Source organism: Misgurnus anguillicaudatus, chromosome 12, assembly GCF_027580225.2.
Source record: "Misgurnus anguillicaudatus chromosome 12, ASM2758022v2, whole genome shotgun sequence".
In the NCBI taxonomy this organism is placed as follows: Eukaryota; Metazoa; Chordata; class Actinopteri; order Cypriniformes; family Cobitidae; genus Misgurnus; species Misgurnus anguillicaudatus.
In genome coordinates, this window is record NC_073348.2 from 14,014,584 (window position 1) to 14,025,209 (window position 10,626).

General features: G+C 41.1%; 1 protein-coding gene across 4 annotated transcripts in view; it reads left to right on the forward strand.

The window, feature by feature from the left end:
* The window catches only part of cdc42se2 (CDC42 small effector 2), a 29,239-nt gene extending 22,967 nt beyond the window's left edge, over positions 1-6,272 (forward strand). The window contains exons 4-6 of one of the 4 annotated variants that reach the window (XR_008645475.2): positions 1,108-1,225; positions 4,363-4,411; positions 4,686-6,272. Coding sequence is in view for 3 of the 4 variants with exons in the window: in XM_055209170.2 (XP_055065145.1) it covers positions 1,108-1,209 (102 nt within the window). In the remaining variant the exon portion in view is untranslated. Of the gene's footprint in view, positions 1-1,107 lie in introns of all 4 variants that reach the window. The other 3 variants (XM_055209170.2, XM_055209169.2, XM_073874004.1) reach the window with 3 other exon arrangements.
* The last annotated feature ends 4,354 nt before the right edge of the window (positions 6,273-10,626 follow it).

The following is a 10,626-nucleotide window of genomic DNA, read 5'->3' on the forward strand; positions in this document are numbered from 1 at the left end:
ATCCCTTATCAGTAAGAAAAAAGGTGTAAATCTTTTTATTCATATTTACAAGCACAATACGATGAGAAAAAAATCCCAATGCATCTTTAAACAAGCAAAGCAGAGCCACAAATTTATAGCAATAAAATAAAGCCCCATTCACACAGCACTTTGGTCCCAGAAAATTTCCATAAGGTTGTCAGAGAGGATTCTATGTGAACACAAAAAAGTCCTATAAATGTTCTGGGATCGCTCTCGTGAAGAGGACCTAGTACCATTTTTGACAACACACCGTAGGTTGTCCGTAGGCTCTGCGTAGCCTGACGTGCACCTCGCCAAATTTTTAAGCGTCAGTTCTAGGCAAACCATAAGCACTGTGGTTGGTCCACTAGAACCCCTCCTGTCAGGTAAAAAAACTGTCATAGGTGTTTCCGTTTGCGACAGTGACAACAAAGATGGACCAAGTGGAGGAGTGATTTAACTCAAACTGCAACATTAGTTTATTTACTTAACTTCCATCTCTGCTGCTTATTTCAAAACATACACAACAAGCTGCTTTCAGAAATCTATTTTTTTTGTGCATTCCAATTAATATTAATTAAACTGCAGTTTATTTGTTTTGATTTAAACCTTCATAACTTTAAAAATACAGCTAAGTAGCACCATAAAACAAAATAACAACATGAAAACATAATTTGACAAAAATGTTAAAAACAGAGTTATCTCGTTTTGCAACGAAACTCTTCAAATGAAAACCAACGCGTAACCTCGTTTTCAGACCAGAACGCCCATGGGCGCACAATTGGGCACAAATGCATTTGCTATTTAAGTAATGTGGCGCTAAACGTGAAAATTATCATTGTGCCTGGTTAAAACTAGCAAAAGACACTTGCGTCGCATATTGCGCTGCATTGCGCCGGGTGTATGATAGAGCCCTTAAAGTATTAGAATTTAAATCAACTGACATTTTAATATTTTTATTTCCATAATTTGTACTGGGGACAAAATTGTAGGAATGTCCAAAATATACAACATATTGTATATACAGTCTAGAACATCTGTTTTATTAATTGACTTATTAATTGAAGGTATGTTGCACTGATGTTGTTTAATTTGAAACTTGTCCAGGTGAACTCAATTCAAAACCAAATGCAGTCAAAGGGAGGGTATGGAGATGAGGTCACGCCTGTCAACATGCAGATACAGCTGGTGGATACAAAAGCAGGATAGTATATCCTTATCAGGGGTAAGTTAAATGTTCTTCACCCCTGGACTTTCTATGGACTGCAGTAACAGAAAAGCTATTTTATTAGCCATATGCTAATTTAAAGGTAGAGTTCATTTTAAGAATACTGTAGGGGGGAAATCTCTGGTGTTTGCATGTTCTCTCTGTGTCAGCGTAAGTTTACCACGGTATTCTGGTTTCCTCCCACATGCCAAAAACATGCAAGTTAGGTGAATTGGAAAAATAGGTGAAGATACCAAATTGCCAAATTGTATGGATTAACTTGTGTGGATCCACTTGTGTATGGATTAACCATTTTTCGCCATGAATATAGCTATAAATGCTGGAATAGCGTGAAGAATAAATAAAAGCTTATAAACTACAGGTAAATTTTTATAAACATACACCTTTAGGGGCGTGTACACCTGTGGCTAGCATATATTTTCAATTGTTTCCAATGGAAGCACTTTGGATGTTACTTTCCTTCCCTGAAGGTAGGGAATGGAGATGTCGACAAATGTGTAACTCGCAAGAGAGACCAATCTGCTTTGAGTGTAACTAGAAAGAGCCAATGAACATTGGCATGCAGTATTTTTACTGCATTTCAGCTTTTTGCTGAGGAGCCGAGCATAAGAGATCCAGTGATACTGTAGCTGTGGCGAGGGTAAGTGACGTCTCCATTCCCTACCTTCAGGGAACGAGGGTTACAGACAAATTAGCAATTCCTACCAAAGAGCCATGGGTGCTGCCCCTTCCAGTGCCCTGGGTAAGCCTTTTGGCCTCTTGCTATATATTAGCCAGGACAAGGCGTAGGCAGAGAAGGCCGGTCACTGCTGTTCCTGCCTAACCCAACTAATGACACTTAGATAACATGCAGGTCTCACACCCTCTTTTTCGAAGCCAGTGCAGCCAGGACCAAAGTTTACATTGACAGAAACGTGAGCTGTACTGACTGCAACAGCTCAAATGGGGCTCCCTGGAGTACTTTCAGCCGGTCCCATCAGTCGATATGAGGTCGGGCCTTTACAGTCCTTACTTTATTGTACTCAAGAAAGGTTGTGGGTTACCACTGATCCTGGATCTGCACACGCTGAACAAGGCACTTCACAAGATGCTGTTTGAAATGTTGGTGCAGAAGCGTCCTTCCCCACCATTGGTTTGCAGCTATTGACCTGAAGGACGCCTACTTTTATGTCTCAATTCTCCCACACAGGTTGTTTCATCCCTTTGCATTCAAGAGGTGAGCATATAAGTACAAAATTCTGCCCTTCGGGGCTGTCCTTGTCTCTGGACACATGTCTTACACAAGAGTGTGTTCAGTTGATGTTGAACTGTTTAAATTTGTTTAAAGGCAGGATGCTGCGTCACTGAAGTTATTCCAGAGGATCCTGGAGCATATGGCAGCTGTGGTGGTTGTAACACAGCTCGGGTTGCTCCATATGAGACCGCTTCAACACTGGCTGCACGGCCGAGTCCCTAGATGGGTGTGGTGGTGCACCACTCAGTGTGTGCATGTCACAGTGGTCTGCCACAAAATCTGCACTCCATGGTCAGACCCCTCATTTCTTCAGGCCGGTGTGCCCTTAGAACAGGTGTCCAGGCATACTGTTGTATTCACAGATGCTTTGACCATGGGCCGGCGGGCCAGGGACAATGGGCATGCAGTTTCCGGGGTCTGGACGGGTCCCCTAGCTGCATTGGCACATCATTTCCCTTAAGTTGCCTAAAGCGGCTGCTACAGGGCAAAGAGGTGCTAGTCCACCCAGACAGTACTGCAACCATGGCATACATCAACCGGCAAAGTGGTCTACGCTAAGAGGCATGTCGCAACTCACCTGCCGTCTCCTTCTGTGGAGTCAGAAGCATCTGAGGTCACTTTTAGCCATTCACATCCTGGGCACGGTAAATCACACAGCTGACGACTCTCGACTCCACCCCCAGACGGTCCAGCTGATTTGGAGACGGTTTGGAGCCACGCAGGTAGACCTTGTTTGCATCCCCAGAGAATGCTCCCTGCCAGCTGTTTTATTTCCTGACCGAGGGAACACTTGGCACCGGCATTGGGGCGAGGCGCTTGCAGACAGTAGCATCCCTGAGTCATCCAGATAAACCAATCATCCCAGGAGCATAGCCCCTATCTCCTGACCCATGGGCAGCAGCACATGCGAGTCCTCATCGGCGGAGAGAAGGGGGATCACCCTCTGATGCCGCGGCAGACATCTTGTCCTCTGGAGGAGAGCCGAAGAATAAGAGTGGTACTGGCTACAGAGTGGAGGAGTGAGCAGGGAAGACCCCATTGTAATCCTCAGGTCTGGCCTTCTGCCACCCGAGCAGCTGGATGGGGACTCAGCCCTTTTCCAGGTACTGAAGTCTGGACCGCCACTTCGAGGTAGTCATCTTCCCACAGTGGGATCCCACAAAAGCTGCCTTGGCATGCCGAGACAACAGTGTGACCATCCCCAGGCCAAAATCTACCACATCCATAAACACATGGGTGGAAAGCCATCTTTAAAAAGATGCGAACACACCCATGTACAAAGGAGATATGCTGTTTTTAAAAGAAGCAAAACCCCCCATGCAGCTCTATCAGAGGAAACTTGCTCTTTAGTTCTTGAGGCTGTGAGGGGTAACCTGCCAACTCCAAAAGAGTTGTAATGCCTTAAAGCCAACACTATAGAACTCTCCAGTCACAAAAGAAAGCAAGAGCAGAACAGATAACTGCTCGGCTCCGAAGCGAAAGCTGAAATGCAGTGCACCTGCCGGCCCTATTTTTTAGTTACACCCGAAGCAGATTGATCTCTTGCAAGTTCCCAATTCGTCAGTCATCGACGTGACGTCAAAATGACCGACTGACAGGGAACTAATAATAACTAGACCTGGCAACACGTTGTGTCCTCATCACAAACCTCAGTCAAAATCTCAAATAAATCGAATTGATCTTAATTTTACACCACAGACACTAAACAATTTAGCAAACTTTTAAAGGTGAAATATATTTATGAATTTTGTAGACACTCAAAATAAAGGTAGTTTTAACAACTGTTTGAAGTATGAAAGATTTACAGAGGTCTATACCCCTGTGACCTTATAGCTGGCTATGGCCATGCACACAGAACCGCCAACCTAAAACATCCTTCTGTGCTCCTGTATATGATTAGATTATGAAGTAATCTTCCGTGGAGCAAAAACAAAGTCCTGCAACAGGAGGTATGAAGACAGCAATTGAAACAGAAGAACTGTGGCAAGTTCTCCAAGATGCTTGTATCAACTTCCAGCCAATTACCTAAAAAAACTGTGTGTATACCTAGTAGACTAGATTATTTTTTAAGTATAATTTTGTTTTGTTTACAGTACCTTATATAAAGTTATTTTACTTGCAAAAATGTCATGACACTAACTTCTTTATCTGACACTATCACTTTTTTTTTTTGTATACTGGTCTTTTTCCCTTTGATACTAATCTCATTTTTTTCCCCTTTAGGTCCTGTGACGTGGTGTGTCTGCTCACTTGTACCCCTGTAAGATATTGCTATGAGCCTTTACTGGCGACTTTCCACATCATTTTTATGCAGCAAATACAGGGACAGTTGTGAACACAGTAAAGAGGTTGCCATCAGGACCCCACGGTGCTTCAGTGTTTTGTCCAGTTTTGCTCCATAACACACGCTTGCATGCCCCTCGAAGCCCTCCAGCATAGAAACGCAAAGTGTGTCTCCACTTTATCTAGATGCTCTATATTGTGCATTATTTTGGTTTTATTCATTTTTGTTTCCTTCTTTTCCATGAAAAGACTGCTTTGTATTAAACGTTTTATAATTAGAGCCGACAACAGTGTTTGTATAAGAAGTGGCTAGATACAGTCATGCAGTGCCAAACTGCTCAGTGCAATGAAATGGTAAAAGTACTTTGTTTTAACACAAATAGGATAAAACAAGGGAAGCAAACTGAAACAATGTAATCTTGATGATTACATTGAATATGCTTGGAACTGGAATTTCTGGACCTTGGTAGGAGTGCTGCTGCAGGTGACCAGTTAGACACGGTCCCAAAGAAAGACAAAGCAGGTAAATGGGTCTCTTACTTAATAAATAATAGAGACATAACATCTGTAATGAGATCACATTTAATATTCTATTAATAGAAAATATTACCACACAAACAAGATAAAACAAGGGAAGCAAACTGGAACAATGTAATCTTGATGATTACTACAATATTAACATAGTGACAGCATCTAAAACACTCTTCATACAAGCTGAACAGTGTTGAATGTGCACTGCTGGTGTATATATGGGTACCACTAGGTCTGGTGGTATTCATATAAACACCAGCAGTGTAGCATTTTTTTATTAAATTTTCTCAAATGTTATTTTTCTATTATTTATTGAGAGATTTATTTACATGCTTTGTTTTGTCTTGCTTTGGGATTGTGTTGGGTTGGTCACCTGTAGCAGTGCTTTTTTTAGGGTCCAGATATTCCAGTTTTAAGCATATTCTAAGGAATTTTTGATTTATTTAAGGGTTCAATTCATTTGGGGCACACAGTCCAAAAAAAAAAGAAGGGGAAAAAACATGATCAATTATAGTAATACAGATTAGTACAACTTTTTGCCTACAATGAATGATCTTTATTTGGGTTGTTTTCTCAGCATTTTTTTAATATATGCAATTAATTCAATGATTTAATTTGTCATGTCATGCAGTTCACTTATTAAATATTAAATTATGCATTAGCAGCTGTAATTTGTAAATCTCTTTGTAAATATTTTACATGTGGTCATTATATCTACAAAGTGCAATAACGTGTACACTTTATGTATGAATACCTATGAAGAAAATTAGATCACCTTGGTATAATAAATGATGTTGAAATGCATGAGTGACATTTCACCCACTGCTCTGCTGTCTTCTCTTTCAATGTACGTCTGTAACTTGATGAAACGATACAAACTGTAGATGCTGTACAGATAATAATGTAAAAACAGTCAATTTAGATGTTTTGTTCATGTAGCTACAAATGTACAGATGTTTTTGTAAATAAAATAACAAAATTTGTGATGTGACTTAATTTCACTGTTAATTGAATTATTTGGCCCACCCAGATTAGATGGAGAGCTTCTTTTTTTTAAGGCTCAGACAGCACTACCTATTTGTAATAATGCGCTACATTTTGTTTAACACTGTGACTTGTTACAGTCCATGGTGCATGTTGTGATCCAGTTTCTGTAAGTTAAGGGCAAAATCCATCTGATTTTTATTGTTAATGTGTGGATTATAATAAGAACAAACAGGAAATGTAATGATACTTTGACCCTTAAGTTAGCTGGGGGACTATTGTACATTTTCCCTATAACTAGTTCAAATGTTTTTTAACATTAAGACACAGTTACACTTTCCACATCAACTTGATTTATCTTAATGCTTAAACTGACTAGGTTATAAATTCATTAGCCATTCAGCAAACATGATTGCTTTGGATTTAGCTGTTCCTAAAATCAATTAAACCTACACTTTCTTGAACCTTGTCTTATTGTGTATGATTTATTTCTGCATGTTATTCCAAAGTAAAAATGAAATGTTTATCTTTATTTGCGTGTTGTGGGTTTTTTTTTCTTTTTTTGTTACAACCTGATATAAGGACAAATGACACACTGTCCAAGCAGCTGACACAAACACACCCACACATATGATATTAATTTGCCGGAGAATAACTCAACAGTCATTCAGTTTAAAATGACTATAAATCTTATTTGTATTCCGATTTACTTTCAACATTATGCTATTTCTTTGCACAGTAAAGTCAGTGTCTACATTTGACACTCATCCTATAGTGTAAATATACTGAAAATGTTTTTGGTCAGTTTAAACAGTGTTACTCAAGACTTTGTGTGCTATAGTCTCTAACATTTTCTTTTAAAATGTTTTGAATATGCTGAAAAAAAATCTGAATTTGTCTTTGTCTTAACATTTGCATCAACCCTTTAGTAAAGTCTCTTCTACAAGGTCAATTTTTTAGGTACATTATATTTAAAGTCATGTATCATTTTATAAAAATTGCAAATTCATAACTGAAAATAAATATATACATATTTTTAAATTTAAGTTATGTAGCCTACTATATACCCTTTATTCCAGTGACACTAAGACAATGAATGCACTGTCTTTTTTATGCTGTGGTCTTTTTAATTTAGACAACACAGAGAATTCGAGAGTCAAAAAGATATCTGTGCGTTTGAAAATCAGAGGTGGAAAGTAACGAATTACATTTACTCACGTTACTGTAATTGAGTAGTTTTTTTGTGTATTTTTACTTTTTTGAGTAGTTTTTTAAATCTGTACTTTTACTTTTACTTAAGTATGTTTTATTTAAAGTATTGTACTTCGCTACATTTTAAATCATATCCGTTACTGAGTAAAAAAATATTTTAAAAAGCAAAGTGATAAAGACGCGAAACGGATGTAAATGGGCGGGGCCCGGGGAACGCGCAAAAAGAACCACGGAGACGGACGAGACAGGCGCGCGCTAATGCAGACCCGCCTCAGTTCAAATCTTATGAAAGAAACCCCTGGTCATATTTAAGCGACCACTTTCCACTGACGCGAAGCGAGTGTTTCATTTCTATGAAAGGTAGCATTCATGCTCTTAAGTACGAAATTGCACGACGCGTTTTTAATACCATGCGCATTATCTTCCGAGGTCTAACAGCTTCGCGTCAAGTCAAACAGAACTTCAAAACGTCCTCGAGAATGCGCAGGTCATTAGACATTAGTCTCGAGTAGCCAGACCATAGACTGTAAAAAAGATGGACGACGCCTGTTCGCTCTCTTCCATTGGTGAAAAGTGAAGCCGCCAGTTGCCCGATATGGCGCTGACATCTTGGGTCTTGAGTCTGCGCAATAGCGATTTCGGGACCAGTCATGCGCAGTAGTGAGCATGAAGGGAAGGCGAAGTCAAAACCCCGCCCTCGCTCTCGTAGAATGCGCATATCACACGATATCACAGCTGTCAATCATGACGTGACACCACCGTTTTTATATCATTAAATAACTAACTAAACACAAACCTATTTTAAAAACAAACATTTGAATTTACATCAGCGTGATCAAAACTACAGTAAATGACAGAAACCAGCTTCGGAAACAAGATAATTGAAGTGTAATTAATTTTTTTAGTTGGTCTCAAGTCCCATTGAATAACATGGGGAGGCGGGCTTTATGACCTATACTGGGACCGGTCACTGGGGGGCGATCGAGACGTTTTGGCTTCACTTTTCAGGGCTTGTGCGGCACGCTTGAGCCAGACCTTCAATACTGAAGGTCTGGGCTGCGTCCGAAACCGCATACTATATAGTAGGTACTGAATTAGATGAAGTACCTACTTACTTACCGTTAAAACAGTAGGTACTGTATAGTATGAATCCTGGTAGTATGAATGAGATTCGGACGTACTACATCCGCCATGTTGCTACATCACGTGACATACGTCGTCATCACGTCATGTCATTTCAGCGCGAAAACAACCGCATGTCTCGTCTTCTTCATTGGATAACTCCTCGTCGGGGGCATCATGGGATAGTGAAGCGTCCATCGTATGCACACTGCAAAATCTAACCGAAAGTAGTAGGTCATCCGGGTACTTTTCGCATACTGTTTTTCGAATACTATGTATTCGGACATACTACTCGCCTCGCCTACTGCTTTTCGCGTACTATATAGTAAGTAGTAGGCTGTTTCGGACGCAGCACTGGTGTTTTTCGCTGCTTTTTCTGGACAAAGCCCGCCCACGAGCTGTTTGACCGACATGTCAAACAACCAATCACAGTTTGTTTCATCTAGCGTCACGTTTCGGACTCCCCACAATAACGAGCCGGCTGGCAACAAGTCAGTTATTGAAATAACCAGCCGCAACCAATAGTATCTAAATAAACCACATTTCTCACCATAGGACAACGTTGAGAACTTCATCAACAGCCACACCAATGAGACAATACTGTTAAACGTCTGTTTGAAGCATATCTCTCCACTTTTTAACACATACAAGCAATTCAGGAGAACCAAACTTTTAAACTCCACTAACTGCCTTAAAGAAAACTCTTGGACGTCTTTTAGAGAGTCGATGTCGCGAACTATGCATATTTTTGAGAATCCAATGTTTAGCTGATCATGATAACTGCTCATTATTATCCACGTGAACACGACTGATTCTCTTCCTCAATGGAACGTCAGAGCTTTGTTTTCCAGGGACTGAAACTTATCGCGACACTCGCGTCTCCTGGAAATCCGTTTTTTTCCAACCAATCAAAGACGACTTTAACATTCTCACAGGGTTTCCAGAAAAGTGTACGAAAAACATCAGATGTTCAGCCAACAGTTTGTGGGCGTGACATCTGAGGCTGAGACTATTAAGGCCCGGGTATACTTTTTTTCCGCGTCCGCGTCCAGCTCGCGCGCGCACGCGTCCGCGCAGCTTTCCGAGTATAGTCCCCGCGGCTACACGCGGATGGCCGCGTTCGACACTATACGCAATTCAAATGATTTCTTATTCAAATTATTAGTCTAACAGGCTGTCAGGGCAGCACTGATTTGGTGACATTTACAGTACATTAAAACATTAGGATAGGTGAAGAAAAGTAACTGATCCACCATTGCAAACACAGTTTAGAACAAACAATAAGACAACAAAGAACAAAAATCAAACAAACATGCTCCAGGGCTTTCTGTTCTTGGAAGAAGTAAAAGTTAAAGAAGAAAAACGATAGTGTGTGTGCAAATGCTGTCTATTTCCTTTGTATAATTGTTTATAGTGGAGTGCCCTGTCTAAATATGTTCACGCGCATGCGCTGTCGTACGCGGACTGTACGCGCACTGTCCGCGCGGTCTCAAATTTTGAGACGTCTCAGCCGGTGTATTGCTGAGTGGAGAAAATCTGTTTGATATTAAAACAGGAACGTTCCCTTTCGAGAGCGGTCACTCGACATTGCGTCCGCTGACGCTATGGGGAAACTCCTCCCTCTTCCGGTTTCTGAAGCTTTTATTGAACAACGCCAGTGTTCTGGCCAATGCCGCCCATGACAGCCTTATAGGGGCGGGACTTCCGCTACTATATAGCCTGTTTGGGCGGCAAAATACTCAGATTCTTTCTCTTCACCGTGACTGAAGCGTCTCGCCGTAGATCGTCGCACTTGTGAGGGACGCAAGGATCGCGTCCCTTACACGCGTTCTGGCAGAATTTTACAAGGATTTTGAGCTTCGCGCCTCGAGTGAAGGACCGTGTATCTTATGGACTCCGAGATATATCGAATCACTGCGTTCTCGGCAGCAAACCACCGCCGCCAGAGCACCGTTGGTGGCAATGCTGTCAAACTGAGGAGAACGTCGCGTGCGTTCCACGGTAACGTTACCCGCCCTATTAGCCTCATACC